Genomic DNA, 19,619 nt, shown 5'->3' with positions numbered 1-19,619 from the left:
AAGAATGGACGGAATGCCACCCCTTAGCATGTGCCGCCACAGGCATGTGCTTCCTCCGCTGGTGCCTGGAGCCGACCCTGTGTGTGGTCACATAGGCTTAAGGCTGCTACTCTGAGAGGCTAAAACTAACGAGGCAGCTCCACAATGGAACAGTCATCCAGATTACTCAGCCTGTTGCACCAAGCATACACGTTCCCCAGAAAACCACATCCTTCATAGGGTTCTAAAATGGTGTGTCATTTATCTAATCTATAGTATGTAGGTGAGAGGTATCTTTTGAATCATTTTCTTATTTTGTGTGGGTAGCAGATAAATAACAGTCAGAACTCACATACACCTAATAAACATAGAAAAGAAAATATCCCTACTTTTTTATGCTTTTGAAAATCCAACTCTTAATGTGTAATGATTATCCATATTAGCACAGTAGGTGTAAAGGAAATCGATCAAAGACAAATGAAGTGTAAATGCAAGTTTACTGAAGTGTCTGAAAATGTATCACATCCTATCACATGTTACTAATTGTGTTTTGTCTCTAATCTGGTGTCTTAGATCATCATTAATTATGAAATCTCTGAGCCTTGGAAGGGGTAAATCAGATGAGAAAGACACACGAAAGCTTAAAAAGATGGAAAAAGAGGAGAAAGAGTTCAGAAAAAAGTTTAAAGTAAGTCTTATTTGAATACAATCTAAAAATGAAAATACTTGCATAATTTATTCTCAAATTTTTAAAGTATCCATTGACTTCTTCTGCCACTGAAAGGTAAAGTACTCATTTTTGGAGCTCACATGATCAGCTTAAATGGAATAATATTTACTGTACTTCACTCAATATTTTAAACATAGCTTTAAAAATTCCACTCATCAGTATTGATTTCTCCCCCTAAATGTTGATCTTGCAAAGCTTTACATAAGAAATCCCATCAATTTCAATGGGATTACTATAGCAAGCAAGTATATTCTGCATGAACAAAGGTTTTCAAGGACAAGACTTATCTCAGTTAAGTCAATACTTGATTAACAATGAAATAAAAAGAAATAAAATCAAAGCAGTTTTGAGTTACACAGAGTCAGTGAGTGCTTGTAATAATTGACAATTTACATCTTCAGAGTGCTGAGCAAAGTTAGATAGTTGATCCTCACAAGCACCTTTTGAAGTAGCAAAATATTACTATCCCCACTTCTATAGATGATGGAACTGACCCAGAGAGGTGAATTCTGAGGTGCTGAGATCCTCAGTTTTCCTGAATTAATCAGGGGTTATGGGTGCTCAGCACCCTAGAAATCGTAAGTGACTTGTCCAAATCAACGTAAAAACTCAGATTAGAACTCAGGAGATTCTGTAGCCAACTCTTCCGTCAGGGAATTGACCTGCTTCAGACTTTGGCTTTCATCCATCTGACACCCTTTTTGGTAAAGTTAAATTAAACTGCAGATGTTATATTAACATAAAATCTGTATATCTTTTAGTTGTGTGTTCCTGTGGCAACTCTAGCTCTTTCAAATGACAGTTTAGGAACAAAGGTTAGTGCAATGATGTAGACTTATTTATGTTCAGACCTACTGGATAAGGGCAGCAATTTTCAGTGTTGCTTAGACCTGTCCTGCTGCCATCTGAAATCAATGGCAACTTAGGCCAACCTCAGAACCTTAGAAGTATAGCAATTGGTACAAGATTAATTTACATTGTGAGGGCTTCTGCCTTATGTCTGACACTACCACAGTAGGCACAGATTAGTAATAACAGTACAATTCACACAGACTCGTCATTTATTGTATCATTTTAATTAAAGGATTTTTTTTTGCTTTGTGGTACGCAAAACATTAAACAGCTGCTGCAATTAATAACTGAAATAGGCTGTAGACATGAAAAGAGAGCTAGATACATTCATGGAGGTTAAGTCCATTAATGGCTATTAGCCAGGATGAGTAAGGAATGGTATCCCTAGCCTCTGTTTGTCAGAGGGTGAAATGGACAGCAGGAGAAAGATCACTTGATCATTACCTATTAGGTTCACTCCCTCTGGGACACCTGGCATTGGTCACTGTCGGCAGACAGGATACTGGGCTGGATGGACCTTTGGTCTGACCCAGTATGGCCGTTCTTATGTTCTTATTTAATCAGTCTCAAAAACTATATGATGCAGGTATGCTGCAAAGTAATAAAGATCGTTCCTCTTACACAATAAAAGCACAAGAATGGCTCTACTGGGTCAGACCAATGGTCCATCTAGCCCTGAATCCTGTCTTCCGATAGCGGCCAGTGCCAGGTGCTTCAGAGGGAATGACTAGAACATGGCAGTTATCGAATGATCCACCCGCTGTCGTCCAGTCCCAGCTTCTGGCAGTCAGAGCTTTAGGGACACCCAGAGCATAGAGTTGCCTCATTGACCATCTTGGCAAATAGCCATTGATGGGCCTATCCTCCACGAATTTATCTAATTCTTTTTTTAAGCCATTCTTACTTTTGGCCTTCCTATCTTTTAACCAGTTACTGATCCATGAGAGGACCTTCCCTCTTATCCCATGTCTGCTTACTTTGCTTAAGAGCCTTTGGTGAGGGACCTTGTCAAAGGCTTTCTGAAAGTCCAAGTACACTGTATCATGGGATCACCCTTGTCCACGTGTTTGTTGATCCATCAAAGAATTTTACAGATTGATGAGGCATGATTTTCCTTTACAAAAGCCGTGTTGACTCTTCCCCAACATATTGTGTTCATCTATATGTCTGATAATTCTGTTCTTTACTATAATTTCAACCAATTTGCCTGGTACTGAAGTTAGATTTTCTGGCCTGTAATTGCCAGGATTGCCTCTGGAGCCTTTAAAAAAAATCAGCATTACATTAGCTATAAACCATAAAATAATGTTTGCCAGTATTTTACACACTTGGGATATGGATACAAACTGAATAAAATTGGTGCTTTTCTTGACAGTCTCAACACAGTGGCCAAGGACTGAACGATCTGTGCTCTGATTTTTAGAGTGATTCATCCAGCTCTGAGCTGGAGCAGATTGGAAAACAGTGGGGGAAGTCTGCATTGCCACTGCCTGTGCTGTACCTGTTTGTTTGATGAAAGATGATTTCACTCTCCACCTATGCCAGTTCAGCAACCTTCGCTATTTTTCCCTACAAAAATTTAGAAATGAGTACAATTATTCAAAGGCAGCTGAATAATTGTGTGAAAGGAGTAGCCTATTGGGAAAGAAGTGATTTTATTAGGTACACCTCATGTCAATAAGAGTTTGTCATTTGTGATTTTTTGACTGACTTGGATAAAATATACGGCATCCAATTCATCCACACCAAGGGCTGACTTTCAAACACTTTGACATGCAGTTGCATTCTTTATTTGTATCAGCAAATTGGGTACTTACATATGCAAATGGCTTTGCAGATGACATCAATTTGCTATCCCATACTCATAGAGACATGCAAGCCAAAATCAAATGATCCAGGCGGCTAGGCCTATGCACAATTAGTGGGATTAAAAATCAGCACCAAGAAAACTAAAACCATGAGAATTAACCCACAACAAGAAACACCAATAATCTTTTCTGGAGCTGACATAAAAAAATCCAATATTTCACATATTTTGGCAGCATTGTAAAGTTCGCAGGTAGAACAGACATTAAAGCCAGAATATCAAAAGACAGATATGCCTTTGTAATGCTAAAGTTGATCTGGAGAAACATAAATTTTGCCCTCCAGATTAAATTTCAAATATTTAACACCATTGTCAAGTCAATATTAATATATGGCACTGAAACTTGGAGACTTATTAAAACCTTACAATCTAAACTCTAAGTTTTCATAAACAGCTGCCTTAGACAAATCCTCAATATCAGATGGCCAGGAAGAGAACACAAATGAACTCTGGAGGACAAAACAGAAACCGATAGGACAGGAAATTATGGAACAAAAATGGAGATGTCTAGGACATACGTGGAGGAAAGACCTGAATAATATAACAAGATAGACATAGGACTGGAACAGCAGAGCCAGGGCAACAAGCAATGAGGGAAACCAAGAATAACATAGAAACACACAACAGAAGCAGAACCAAAAGCCATCAAAATAATATGGGAAGAAGCTAAGACTGCAGCAGGAGATCAGCAAAGATGGAAAGCCCTATGTTCTGCATGGAATAAAGAAGTGTAAGAGATGTGCAGTCAGAAATATAGATACCATAACAGCGCACACAATTACTTGCCTAAGTGTCTGAAAACGAGACCATAAGTATTAAGAGACTGTAACATAATGTATAAGAGACTATAAAGCTTGTGTAATGTTTGCATCTTGCATCTCTTTATTTTGTTTTTGCAGTTTGAAGGTGAAATTAGAGTTCTTTATTCTACTACGATTATCGCAGATCTGCCGTCTAAAAAATGGGGAGCAAAAGACTTACAAGTGAAACCAGGGGAGTCAGTTGAAGTTATACAAATCCTAGATGATGCCAAGGTCCTGTGTAGGAATGAAGAAGGAAAATGTAAGTTATATAACACGTGGTACAACATGACACGTATTGTGGAACAAACTGGCAAGTAGAGAATAATAATTTACTGCATAACATCACTCATGAAACTAAAAGAACCACAACCTTGTTATGATCAAGCACTGACTGATGATCGCTTTTTCTGTTTGCTGTATGGCTGAGAGCATATAGATTATTTGTTGTTATTATTTTGTTATTACTTACAGTAGTGCCTACACAAATGCATGATAAGAGATTATGCTTGTCCTAAAAAGCTTACCAGCTAAATAGACAAGACAGATCAGGGTGAGAGAAAGGCAGCATTATTATTTAATTAAATATTAGTTTGCATTTCCCAAGATTAACAGGTTTTGTCTGCTACTCAGAGCTCTCCATTTGTCATATAGAGTAAAACTAAAATTTCATATAGAATTTAATGAAGCAGTAGGAGCCAAATTCACCCTCCCTGCACCTCCAGTGTTAGATCTCCTACAATTCACCTATACGAGGACTAGTGATGGTGGTCCCACTTGCCCTCATGCTGGATTTCTATTGTGAGGCAGGTAGATTTAATCCTTGCAGCAGGCTCTATGTGAGCACCACCAGGGAGTTCTCCACTCAGCAGATCTTAATCACATGTCCTCCCTGGCCAGTGCTGTCTGTTGTTAGGGGTTCATAAAGCAGCTGCAGCCAGACATCCTGGAAAAATGTCTTGGCTTCTTCTGTCTGTCTGGCAGAAGCTGGTATGTCCCTTATGTAAATTTGGCCCATGTATTGATGGTTTTGAATCCTCCAGATATATTTAATTACCCTATTTTATAAAATTCTCAAATCAGTAGAAATTCATGTTGTTTATAAAAAGATGGATGAATAGGCTGCAGGTATACAACACTGCTTTTCCAGCTGCCCTCCTCGTCCACTCTCCCAGCCCAGGCCATGGGCTAAAACAGTGACTTTTACCCTTTCATATCTCTTATGTGGGGATTACTGGTCACTGGATCTACATAAGCATGGACCTTTCTTCTGGCATGTCCACTCTGTTCCCCATGTACCAGCCTGTTCTAACTGGGAGCAGAGTCTTCTCCCCAGGACACATGGAGGTGTGGAAGGCTCCCCGGCATGGCTGCATGTGGGTTTTCAAAAATGTGGACAGGCCCCTAGCCTGGGCTCTTCCCCAATGGGTGACTTTCATTGTAGCGTTTTTCTAAATAGATCATCAACAACAAAACAGAAAATAGTTTGTGGTGTCAGTTTTACCTATGGATTTCTTCAAACCCTTTGATTGTTTGACTAATGACAGAAGCTGCTACTCTGCTGTGCACAAAGGAATGAAAACAAACAAACAAAAGCACCTTCACTGAAAACCCCTGAACAAATCCCTGTCAACTTCCACATTAATAAGTGGCTGTAAGGCCAGAACCTAGTGCATTGAAGTCTATTGCACTTTTGTTATTGATTTTAGTGGGAATAGCTTCATGCCTTTTAAAGAATAATTATGCTTTAAGGCAATGGGTAGAACAGTCCAAATTCTGTGTCAATTCTATTAACTTCAGTGGAATTGCAGAGGATGTAAAGTAGCACACACTGTGATCCAATCACTTCTTCTAATATTACATGATTATGCTAGATGGGATTCAGTTGTGAATCTCAAATGCAGATTTTAAGACTGCTAATTTTCTAGACATTTGAAAATTCAACTTGATTTTTATAATTTCCTTGTTAGTGAATTCACCCCAGCTAAAGGTATTATGATACATGCACACCTATAGGGTCAAAAAGATTTTATGAAATCAAATTTGAATATAGCTAAGGTTATGATTTTTTCACGAAGGTTGCGGAAGTCACGAAATCCATGACTTCCAGCGACTTCTGTGAATTTGCCCCAGCGGCCAGGAGCTGCCCAGGAGGGAATCCCATAGCTCCCAACTACCACAGGTGGAAGGGGGACCCACAGCTCCTGGCTGCCCTGGACAGTGGGGAACCCCTTATCTCCAGGCTGCTGCGGATGGCGGGGCCGCAGTCCTGACTGGAGCGCCGAGTCACCGCGGACAGCGGGGGTATCCCAGAGCTCCTGGCCGCCATGGGCAGCGGGGGGACCCTGGAGATTCTGGCTTCCACAGGTGGCAGGGGGACCCTGGAGCTCACAGCCTCCATGGGCGGCAGGAAGACCCCAGACCTCCAAGCCACCACAGGTGGTGGGGGACCCTGCAGCTCCGAGCCCCCACAGGCAGTGGGAACCCCCAGAGTTCAGAGCAGGCCCCCGCAGCTGCCCAGCTTCTCCAGGAAATGTGGGGACCCCACACCCAAGCTCCCCATTTTGTCATGGATATTTTTAGTAAAAGTCACGGACAGACCATGGGCTTCCATGAATTTTTCTTTATTGCCCGTGACCTGTCCGTGATTTTTACTAAAAATATCCATGACAAAATCTTACCCTTAAATATAGCCAATACTGACAAGAATTCTAAAGCAATAAAGTTGGTATTTCTCACAATGAAAATAAAATTATAACAAATATACTACAGTAAAACATCTGTGAAATCCATGGTAGCAAAACTCAGCAGTTAAGGACTTTTCTTGTCACTTTTTCTCTTTGCACACCGATTTCCTCCATTTAATTTTTAACTTGCTCAAATGCTACTGTACCTACATACTTACTTATATACTACTTACTTACATAGATCAACACATATTCTCATCTTGGTGCATAAGGAGTGACAATTATAGGGACAGATACTTCTCTCAGTTATCTGGTATAAATGTAGAATAACCACATTGAAGTTATTAGAAGAATTCTATGGATCACATTTTCATTAACCCTGCTCTCTGGGCCAGATTCAAAGTCCATGGCAGACTTTCCATTCACTTCAGTAGACTTTGTTTCAAATTGGCAGCCTAAAGGGACCTTAAAGTGTTTGTAAATGTAATGTCCACTTTTAGGTCCCTTTATACTGCCACAGTGTTGTAAAGAGCCCTTGGTGCAAATAAGAATACATTTTTACCAGATAAACGAGAGCAGAGTTTTACCCACAGGCACCTACAGTCGCATGTCATGTAAAATACACAAAAGGAAACAAAGTCGTTTTAAAACCCAGTACGTTTTGATATGTAGCTTTTGGGCCACATTTCCCCATGAAGAAAGAAATGCAGTATAGGCGGGAGCAATGTCAAACAGACTCAGAGACCAGAGATCTGCAGGAAATCCTAGCTCCTACATCATGAGTCCAGCCTCCAGCAATAGTAGCACAACCATTTATTGGGTACTATGGGTTGCATTTCTACATTTGAGTACAGTATTGCACCCTGTGACTTCAAGTGGGGGAAAAGTTGCAGGAGCCAATGAACTATTTGAGAAACAGCAATCCTGCTCCCTTGCGAATGTGCCTAATAAAGAAAGGAAGATTAAAAAGCAGAAATGAGACAGACAGAATGATTTTTAAATGGAATATCTCTCAAAGTTCTCCATGAGATGTCAGCAGGTTGTTGGGCCAGTCCTGCGAAATGCTAGACTTGGTCTACACTACTGAGTTGGTCAATGCAAGGCAGCTTACATCGACCCAATTATGTCAGGTTCTACACTATAATGCTGCTTCCGCTGAAGTTAGTGGCCCGCTAGACCAACATAATCACTCCACCTCCATGAGAGGCGTAGCGCTTATGTCAATGTAGTTAGGGGGAGACAGTGTACATATAGACACTGCATTTCTTACCTCCGTTGTTGGCTGTCAGCCCAAGTGGGTCTGACAGCTGAAGCCCTCCACCCCGCCCCAGCGCTGACAGCCCAAGCTGTCGGCCAGGCCCTGGATGAGTCCTGTGCTTGGCTGACAGCTTGGGCTGTCAGTGCTGGGACGGCAGAGGGGATGGTTATGAGACTGCTGTCAGCGGCGGGGGGGCCAGCTGTGAGCACCATGTGGGGCTGACAGATGAGGCTGTCAGGCCCAGGGCTGCTGTACTCCAGGTGCTGGTGTCGCACAATACCCCACATCAGCAGTTGGAAGTGCTCCTAGTGAGGACACACACTACCAAAAGAAGGAGCCAGTGTGGTTGTGAACCACTGCTTCAATTACCGTCATGGCTGTGCATCGACTTATGTTGTCTTAATTTTGTAGTGTACACAAGCCCTTAGTCCCTACTCAGCTAGAGTCAAGAGCAGACAAAGTCTTTAAAAGAACTCCTGTTTTTATGCCAGTGACATCCCTAGTAATGAAAACTGAGGAAAGAGAAATGGTAAAATTCTAAATAGATAGATCTGCTTGTAATTGGAGTTAGTTTCATTTAGTCAGTCATGTGAGTAAAAATGTGCAAGATTGGTCCTTCAGATCATTAGAAAGACAGCTGTAGTTAAATATGTGAATGAATAAGTTATGGTAGTGGTTATTTAAATAACCACTCTTCATGACTCTCATTATATTAATACAGGCAAGATTAAAGCATAAATATTTTACCTAATACATCTTTAATCAAATATTAAAGGTGTAGGAAAATGAGTCATATTAATGACAACAAGATTCCATGTGCCTTTTTCAAAGCATTCCTTTTCTAACTTTAGTTCAGAAGCTTTAGGAACCCAGATTAAACAAAAGAACTGATAATTTGGTTGCTAACTTCTTTACCAAGAAGCTGCCATTTGATAATTAGTTTAGAACTGTGTCACTAACCTGTAGCTGTTAACTTTGGAGATTTAATTAAAGAAGATTATTTTTAAATGTGATTGTATTCATTTAACTATTAACAGTAAGAAATTGAGGCTAAAGTCAAATAATGACTTTATTATATTGACAGTATTTGGTCCTGCCATGTGGGCAGGGGACTGGACTCGATGACCTCTCGAGGTCCCTTCCAGTCTTAGAATCTATGAATGTAGATTGTCTTTAAAGGAATTTTCAACTCTGACCCTAGATATAAATTCTCTCTAAACAATATTACATGATTTATGTATTGTGGCTGTGACACAGAAAATCAATAATTTGTTCTACTAAGTGTGCTAATAGAAAAGTTTACATTACAGTAACATGAGACAGGCAAGCAGAGCGGTATATGCCAGAGAGAAGCTCATTTCCCCTTGGGAATTATGGTAATTGGTGATATTTTCCCTAATTTAAGAGGGAAGCATGCTAACATGAAATGAATTACAGGAACTCCGGTTTCAAAGGCCCCAGGAGAGCAGTAAGATCAGATCTTGAATTGCTGCCTTCGTAATATTTGCTGTTTGAGTTGTAATTGAAAAATAAAGGGGGAGGTTGGAGTATCTAACATAGCAGTGCCAAACTTGTTCAACATGTTGAATTCTATTTTAATTAGGGTATACATTTAAGACTACATGTTTCCTTCATTCTACTGCAGGGCTCCCACTGATATCAATGGGTGGTTTGCACAAAAATCAAGGGTAGAATACAGCTTGATGAGTATGCACTACTCCGAGCTATTCTTTCAGGTTGTCTGCAGACTCAGGCAGACATCACCCTGTCAGCTACATTTGGTTCACATTTGGAAGGTTTTCTTTACAACAATGAAAGCTTCAAACTTCCTTTTTTAACAGAAGCTGTAATTCTACAGAATCTGAATATGGCTTGTTGGCCACACAAATACATCAGCGGGGCTGGATCCTTCCCAGACACTGGGTAGTTGACATCCCTGATTGAGAGGTTTCAGACTATGGATTCAATATTGCTGAATGTTTCTTTACTCTCATGGCCACCTCAGCACAATTTAGAGCAGCTCCGAGCTCTAAGTTGTGCTGGGCCAGACCACTTCCCCTGCCAGCCCCAAGATCAAGGCAATTCAAATGTGTTGGAAAGCCATCTTTGCCTTCCTTTGAGTCTTGGGCTGAGCAGAACTTGGCCAGACCTGAGAATGTAGTCCTTAACATTTAAACTTCCCATGAAATACAAATACTAATTCTCTGTTATTTCATAATCTGACTAATTACTTTTTAAAAGATTTTTCCATTGAATGTCTCTATTCCTAGTTCAACAATAGCTGTAGATGTATCTGGTTCTCTAAGATTTGATTTTGCATTGACAAAATTTCTTCACTATAGCAAAATGGCAACTCTGCTATAGTTAAGGTTGAAAGTCACTTAATATTTAAAGAATGACTATTCTAAGTGCTCTAAAATCCACTTGCTTACTTGGATTGCACTCATGGATGTGCAAGATGGGGTTAGTGGTTCAAATTTGGGTTCATTTGAGCAATGGGTTCCCAAGATACAGTCTCCCTAAAAAGGAACCTTTAAATTAGTACCAAACTTTTGCCTTCTCTACATGTACTATTGTTGATCTACATGTAAGCAGATCTTGTTATAGGTTCTCTTTTCTGCCAGCAACTCCCAAATTATGGTATCAATCTCTATTGCTAGTGTTACTCCCAAATTTAGGCTTTTGGGTGCCCCTAGAATAACTTGCCTATTGCCCCCTTACTCTGCTCTTCCTGGAGTTTGGGTATCCAGGGTAGCTAAGGAAACACTTGAAGGACACAGATGTAACCTTCCGCTAAAGTGATTGACACAAGTTGTATATTTTCCAAAACAAAGTATCTTTTTATTAATGTAAGTAATAATCCCTACTATAATGTAATCTAAAATCCTAAATAAGATACAAATCCCTTATTGCAAGTTAAAGAGCATTTAAACCACAATGGCATACCGTTTAAATGATTCTAAGCGATGTGCTCTATTACAGGTGATCAGTCTGCAATAGATCACTGACAACAATTCTTAACTTATATTTTAAGTTTTACATAAGAAAGTTATAATTAACAACAATTCATTTACACATTCACTCATACTAAGTATACTATACTTATGCTAAACAATAGTTAAAAATAAGCTTACTGTCTGGTGATTTTGCTGCATTGTTACAAATGTTGCTGCTACTTGCTACTGAAGTGGCTTTTCTCAGCAGTGTTCTTCTCAGGATTCTAAACTCTCTCTCTATGGAACTCTTCGATCTTCTCAGCAACTCTTCTGTTTGCTTGGTAAGCCCTTGGATCTTTCTTCTTGCTCCTTTCCAGCAGCTCTTCTCACTGGTTCCTGACTGACCTCTTTGCCTGCTCTCCAATCTCTTTCTCCCTCAAGTGTCTTAACTTCCTGCCTTATATACTGTTTTATCAGAGTTTTTTTTATAGTGCTATTCTTAACCCCTATTGAGCATACTTACTAACACACATTATCTCATCTTCAGACTCTACATGCTCATCGCCATATATTATCTCATTTTGCACATTCTCACTCATTTTGTTTCTACTTCATAGCCATGATTACTTCATCTGACCCCACTGCTTATGTTCCAGGCCATATACTTTGTGGCCATACCTCGTTTTATTCTGCATTAACTGGGCATGGTCCAAATTTGACCTACTTAGCTGATTTTTGTAACAAGCATGTTCATGATCTGCAGCTTCCATTTTAGAGTGGAGTGACTCCTGCTTATTCAGAATAGATTTTAGTCATACAAAATGGAGGATAGAGAGTTTCTCTAGTAACGCTAGCAACTCTTTGATACCATTGTTTGCGAGTTGCTGCAGAAGAGAAAACTTATAACAAGAACTACCTTTTTGTAGATCAACAGTAGTATATGCAGAGAAGACTTAAGTTTGGTATTAATTTAAAGGCACAGTGACAATTCTGCTAGATTTTATGTTATTATAAGAGTTCTAAAACTTTACACTAAAATTCTATGTATTTTAGGGATCCATATAGTCTGCCATCTGAACAGGTTTTGAAATGAGTTTGCTTCCTTGTGTCTTGTATGCAGTCAAGGTGACATCTCTTCTAATTGGATTTGAGTCATCAGATACTGTAGTGTAGGGGTAATCTAAACCAAATTAGAGAAAATAATTATGGACTGACTCTCCCCAAGGACTGTAATGAATTGGGAATCTTGGGAATTTCTCCTTCATAACTGATCCTCCAATAGTGCTCAGATACTATAGGGATTAGCATTATATATGAATTAGAATACCAGACATTTTTTACCAAAGTCAGCAAGACATTTTTTCAAAGGGATTAAAATATCCTGTGTGTTGTTGTCTCTTGATCCAGCAGTAACGGAAGAAAATGTTATTTTTATTCATTGATGAAAAGCTCTTCTCAATTTATTTTATATTCTTATATTTTGCGTTTTTTATTGATCTTGTCTATTAACAAAGTTCAAACAATTATAGTCACCCAATAAATTAACTTTTCCACACAACTCCAAGAATATTTTTGTCCCAGGAACAAGACACATTTCCGTTACTTAGGCCTGACAAATACATTTTTAAAAGTGCCATTTTTATTTTCTGGTCCAGTACAGCAGTCACAGTAGTTTCTGTTATCATTCACCACAATATGAGTGTGTCCATCTCTCTGTATATATATATAAACCAATTTGTCTTAACAATACTTTGAAAATAAAAAATTAGGGCTGTCGAGTAGGGCTGTCGAAAAAATTAATTGCAATTGACCATAGTTTTAATCACATTATTAAACAATAGAATACCAATTGAAATTTACTAAGTATTTTTGGATGTTTCTCTACATTTTCAAATATATTGATTTCAATAACTTTATATTATTTTATTACAAATATTTGCACTGTAAAATGGTAAACAAAAGAAATGGTATTTTTCAATTCACCTCACACAAATACTGTAGTGAAATTTCTTTATCATGAAAGTGCAACTTACAAATGTAGATTTTTTTGTTAGATAACTGCACTCAAAAACAAAACAATGTAAAACTTTAGAGCCTGCAAGTCCACTCAGTCCTACTTCTTGTTCAGCCAATCACTAAAACAAACAAGTTTCTTTACATTTACAGGAGATACAATGTCACCTGAAAGTGAGAACAGGCATTTGCATATCACTTTTGTAGCTGGCATAACAAGGTATTTATGTACCAGATATGCTAAACATTCATATGACCCTTCACGCTTTGGCCACCATTCCAGAGGACAAGCTTCCATGCTGATGACACTTGTTAAAAAAATAATACGTTAATTAAATTTGTGACTGAACTCCTTGGGGGAGAATTGTATGTCTCCGGCTCTGCCATATATTTTATGTTATAGCAGTCTCAGATGATAATCCATCACATGTTGTTCATTTTAAGAACACTCACAGTAGATTTGACAAAACACAAAGAAGGTACTGATGTGAAATTTCTAAAGATAGCACTCAACCAAGGTTTAAGAATCTGAAGTACCTTCCAAAATCTGAGAGGGACATGTTATGGAGTATGCTTTCACAAGTCTTAAAAGCGTAACACTCCAATGCAGAAACTACAGAACTCGAACCACCAAAAAAGAAAATCAATTTTCTGCTGGTGGCATCTGACTCAGATGATGAAAATGAACATGTATTAGTCTGCACTGCTTTGGATCATTATCGAGCAGAATCTGTCATCAGCATGGACACATGTCCTTTGGAATGATGGATGAAGCATGAAGGGACATAGGAATCTTTAGCACATCTGGCATGTAAATATTTTGCAACACCGGATACAACAGTGCCGGGTTAAATGCCTATTCTCACTTTCAGGTGATATTGTAAACAAGAAGCAGGCAGCATTCTCTCCTACAAATGTAAACAAACTTGTTTGTCTGAGTGATTGGCTGAACAAGAAATAGGACTGAGTGGACTTGTAGGCTCTAAAGTTTTACAATGTTTTGTTTTTGAATGCATTATTTTTTGTACATAATTCTACATTTGCAAGTTCAACTTTCATGATAAAGTGATGCACTACAGTACTTGTATTAGGAGAATTGAAAAATACTATTTCTTTTGTTTTTTACTGTGCAAATATTTTTAATCAAAAATAAATATAAAGTGAGCACTGTACACTTTGTATTCTGTGTTGTAACTGAAATCAATATATTTGAAAATGTAGAAAACATCCAAAAATATTTAAATAAATGGTAGTCTATTATTGGTTAACAGCTTGATTAATCACGATTAATTTAATCGCTTGACAGCCCTATAAAAATTAATACAGAATACTGAGACTAAATTCAGGTTATTGACGCAATCAAGAAAAGGAGCCTCATTTAATCATGTAGTTTTACACTGTACTGTACAGATATCTCTTAATTATTAGGTAAGCTTCTATTAAACACCATTAAATTACTTTAATGAGGCTACTCTTGTGAGTGGGAGTATGGGTGTCACAGTCTGGCTCTAAGTGTATCTACTGATGAGTCTGAGTCACCTTTTGTGGATTGATAGGTAGTTTTGCAGCCCGAGCCTGCAGGTATTCAGTCTTTTTGAAACATCTGGTAAAAGAAAATGTTATTTGGTTACAAGACACATTTTGTAAATACTGTTAAAACTTGTGCAATCTGACATTATTTCACACATCTGCTAAGTAACACTAGGTGTCTGAGCAATGGAAATTCATTACAATGACATGAAAAATTACAGCTTATGTGCCTGTACGGTGCATAGCATAATGGATCCCTGATCTCTGATTGTGACCTCTAGGTGCCACCATAATATACTACTACTACTGCTACTTCTCATAATAATAATAATAATAATTAATGATCAATTAATCACTTTAAATTGATTTCAGTATCATGTGTGTAAATTCTCCATAATTACAACCTCTTCCTTTTTACTGTACCGTGGGTATATACGGTACATTTCTATTTTATGTATTAAAAAATGCCCTTCTCTGGGGAACACAAGAAATATAACGTAAATTGAAATTGAAATTAAATATATATATATGTATATTTAATTTTACAGATGGCTATGTCCCGAGACGCAGTTTAGTGGAGAAGTAAGTACTAAATGATCTTCTGGAAACTTGTCATAACATATTCAGTTTTGCTGTTAACTACTCATTGTACAACTAAAAGTGAAAATAAAATATTTTATTGTATGAGTTTATTGCTAGATTGGTTATGAAGCTTATCCTTCCCACATTTGTGTTTGAAATTATCTACGGAACCACTCCTGTATTATTGACTGAGCACTGAAAAATTCAGGACTCAGCACTGAAAAATTACACAAAACACGTCTTAATCCATAATTTGAATATTATAATAACCATTATTTAACTGCACATTAATTAAAATGATGGCAATTTCAAATGTTTAAATATATTAGACCAATTTCTCCTCTAGTTTTCTTCTGTATAATTCCACTGGGGCTGCACAGGTGTAACCCAAAGCAGAATTTGGCTCAGTATTTCTGCTTCCAATACACAGTCTATTGCACTGGGTTCAGCATTTAGGGTCTGATCCAAAGCCTATAAAAGTAAATGGGAGTCTTTCCATTGACTTCAGTGGTGTGTGGATCAGGCCCTTAAACACCAAATTAGATGACAGATTTAGGCCTCAACCCTGCACACACTTATACATGCACTTAACTTTAAACATGTGAATTGTCCCGTTAAAGCCAATGGGACTATTCAATTACATAAATAAGTGCATAAGTAAATAACTTGTTTTGAAAATATACTCTTTGGAGAGTATGTACTATTTGTAGATGGACATTAGCTAAATATGTTGTCTAGCATTTACTTTCTCCAGTCCCGTTATTATATTGCTGAGCATCTTTTGAGAAAGTTAAGGATATGATGATTCCCTCTACTACTGTTTTCATTTATTGGTTAAAAAATAAAATAAAATAAAATAAAATCAATGACCATTTCATTTTAAATGAACATTTTGTAAAAGTAGCCACAAAAATGATAATTTTTTAAAATCATAATTTTTTCTTACATTATTGTGTTTGAAAAAAGCCATTTTCTAAAAAATGTTATCCATGTCTATTCTTAAGTTCCTTGAGTATGTTGTCCTCTCCACCTGTGTTGATTTCAGAATGATCCTTCCAAATATAGAAATATCTGAAGTCTGTTTATAAATACGGTATTTCCTTAACCATGTTTAATTACTTGATATGGGTCTAGACCATGCTACCTGATTTTGTATGTACTTGCAAATGATAATATATATTATATGAGTTTTTTAAGATAAAATATATTTTTCTCTTTCTAAATTCACAGTGATGGAGATATCTACGATGATATTGCTGATGGTAAGTTGCACATTTCAAACAATATAGTAATTGTTACATGTAATGTAGCTGAAATGAATCACTTTTTAAAATCTATGTAGTAGTAAATTATTATACAATACTAATATTTTTGCATTTTCTTTCCCATTCAGGTTGCATCTATGATAATGATTAATCTTGAATACTGGTAAAGTGTGAGCTTCATTGGGGGTAATATCTCCTCTGGATTTCCAGTTGGCATAAAACATCACCAAAGCTGATTAGTCACAAGCTATGGCTATCATCAGTGATTACCCTTCTACATGTACCAAATTTTGGTTAACCTGTGTCGAACATTAGATCTTTTGGATTTATTGCTTTGAATGGCACTTTCTCTTTGTCATGTATCAACACAACTAAAATTTGGGTAATCTGAACTGAAATTAAAGTTTTCATCAAATGTGTCCTTTCTGCCTCTGCCACAGTCCACTGGTCCATATAAAAACAATTCCTCAGACAACTTCACCCAGAGATGCCAATTCACTGCTACGAAGGATATGTGGGCCAGTAGGCCCTGATGGCATGGACTGCCCACTTTGTGGAGGACAGCATCATGAAAAGAATTGTAACCACCAATGGTAGGCATCATTGTTGGGAAAGCAGGAAATAGAAGTGGGTGGCAAAGAAGCCAATATATCCTTGACCCAATATTCCAATTTTAATAATCAGGGTTAATGTGATAAACATGGCCATGTGCCTCCACTGCTAAAGTTTTATACTGTACCAGTAATAGACTGTAGTTCTCTAAAATGATCATTAAATGTTTCATGTGTTATTTTTGAATACATAATAATTACACAATAATAAACATAATTTATCGGTTTTTTTTATGTGTCTTATGTACAACACTCTGAGATACTAGCCATGGAAGGCTCTCCTTAACTATATAGTACATCATTGTTATTCAGCAGATTTTCAGGATGTTTATCCTAAGGTTTTACTCTCTGTTTAGTTTAAAGGGAAATTGCCAAGTCATTATTGTAGTTTAGGCATGAAAATCTACTTCTTATAATTGTATAATCTGATGGGACATAGCCTCTTCATTTAATGTAGATACATAGTCTGAAATTGCAACATTTTGATGCTGAGATTTTTCTTTTAAATATTGCTTTCTTACACTAGAGTCAGCTAAATGAAGGAGCACAACTTAATTAACAAAACCTATTTCTAAAACTGCCAGCTTCATTGATGATGCTATTATACAAATAAGCAAGTCTTTATAGTAAAATAAGTATGTAATAATGATTAGTATTGATTTGCACTTATTAGTATCAGGATCAATTGAGAAAATACAATAATATTAACAATGAATCCCAAACATAGAAGAACAAAATGTTTAGAAAATGAGATTTTATTTGTAGCTTCTCAGGTCTTGTCTACATTGGAAATTTCGGCCATCAGTAACCAGCTAAAACCAGTGTAGTAGGATTAGTGCAAAGCCCTAATGAAGAAAGGCAAAACTGCCATAAACTATGACTTGCAATAGTGCAGTTTACCCCTGCTTGAAACCAAAGTAAATAAAAGTTATTGCTTATAGTAGTTAAGCCTGCATACACCAGGGTGAAATCTTGGCTCAGTGGGAGATTTATCACTGATTTCAGTAGAGCCAGGATTTCACCCTAGGGCTTGGACTAGGACAGCTACAGCAGTTATTGTCCATAATAAATCTCCTCTGTAGACAAGGCCTAGAAGGATATCAAGTATAAAATTAAATAGAACAAATTTGAATGATGTTTAGTAGCAAACATGATTTAATATCACATAACCACCTGTAAGCCTTAGTCTAAATAATCTTTAAAAATCACAGATTTTTATACTCTGGAGCCAGTTTTGAAGTTTTGCACTCAATTAGAGCCTCCAGTTCTGCATCTGGATGTTCACATCAGTACACAGGCACACAAATACCTATTTTAGGCATTGAAGCACCACTGTTAGCATCCAAATTTGAAATCTGGCCTCTCTTAAGTACCATGAAGTTTTCAGCTATTTAGCAGCTGCAGTCTGTTTTATTTTTCAAAGGCACTGAAGACAGTGTATCAAAATAGGGATGTGACAGAAGGCTCAGCTGGAATTCAGACACTGAAATATAGGGCTACCTGCCAGCTAGTGGAAAAACATTTTCATACCTAGCCACCATTAATTACTCACAAAAAAGTTTGATTTCCTATGTAAATGCCCAGACTTGTTCCTTTTACAGTTAATGACATGACTTCAGTGAGAATGGAATCAGACCCCAATCATTGTGTACAATTTACCCCATGTAGAGGACAAGTACAAGGACTTAAGTGGTACATAAGCCTCTTGTTGTCCCCTTGTACAGGTGTGAATTTCACCCTTTGTGAGTAGTGAGGCTTTTAACAATACATTTTGAATATTTCTTCCAGTTTCCAAATATTCTTAATATCTTTCATAACCATAATATAACAGATGTAGATAGTATATAACTTTATAGATCATAATGTAACATGGCCCGTTCAGACTGATTAAAAGTGTCATAATATACTAGCAAATCACTGAAGTAACTTATTTTTATTTTACCATTCTCTGGATACCATATTTTTTCTTTCTCTAAATGAAAGTGTGCACTTCCAATGAGAAATGTGGGTGCACTGCCTTCTGCCAAAATTGCCACTGAGCAGCAAACTATATGTAAGTCAATGTTACGATTGATGTGACAGCATACTACTACAGATGTGACATTACTTTGTTAGTAATGACTTTTTAAAATGTTAAATGTAAGCAGGAAAACTTTCAGACAGAAAAGTCTATGCCTATATTATTGAAAAACATAAAGTATGGAACAGCATAATAAAGATTGTATCTTGGTCTTTTTTCTTATGTAGTCTATTCTGCCATCTTTAGAACTTCCCAAGGGAAGGCGAAAGGTGCTGGTAGTCTGCTCACATTCCTACCCTCATAATCCCAAACTCCATCCACAATCCTGGAGTAGCTGGATATGTCTGCTAAAGTATTCAACCGTGAAATAGTTAACAAAGTTGACATTAAAAAGGAGGTAATTAAACTTCAGCGTTAACACCCAGTTGTGTCAAATAGGGTCAGTCTGCTTGCATCTATCTAAGGAGCAAATGTTGCTCCCCGTGCCAT

At 37.5% G+C, this 19,619-nt stretch overlaps 1 protein-coding gene across 3 annotated transcripts in view; it reads left to right on the top strand.

Moving 5' to 3' along the window:
* The window catches only part of FYB1 (FYN binding protein 1), a 131,828-nt gene extending 112,483 nt beyond the window's left edge, over positions 1-19,345 (top strand). For all 3 annotated transcript variants that reach the window (XM_034774718.1, XM_034774719.1, XM_034774717.1), the window contains 5 exons: positions 553-667; positions 4,328-4,490; positions 15,201-15,234; positions 16,465-16,496; positions 16,628-19,345. In XM_034774718.1, the coding sequence (XP_034630609.1) occupies positions 553-667; positions 4,328-4,490; positions 15,201-15,234; positions 16,465-16,496; positions 16,628-16,650 (367 nt within the window). In that variant the 3' untranslated portion in view covers positions 16,651-19,345. The remainder of the gene's footprint in view (positions 1-552; positions 668-4,327; positions 4,491-15,200; positions 15,235-16,464; positions 16,497-16,627) is intronic.
* Positions 19,346-19,619: the final 274 nt, after the last annotated feature.

This window comes from Trachemys scripta, chromosome 6 (assembly GCF_013100865.1).
Source record: "Trachemys scripta elegans isolate TJP31775 chromosome 6, CAS_Tse_1.0, whole genome shotgun sequence".
Taxonomy (NCBI): Eukaryota; Metazoa; Chordata; order Testudines; family Emydidae; genus Trachemys; species Trachemys scripta.
This window is presented reverse-complemented; position numbering and strand designations above follow the sequence as displayed.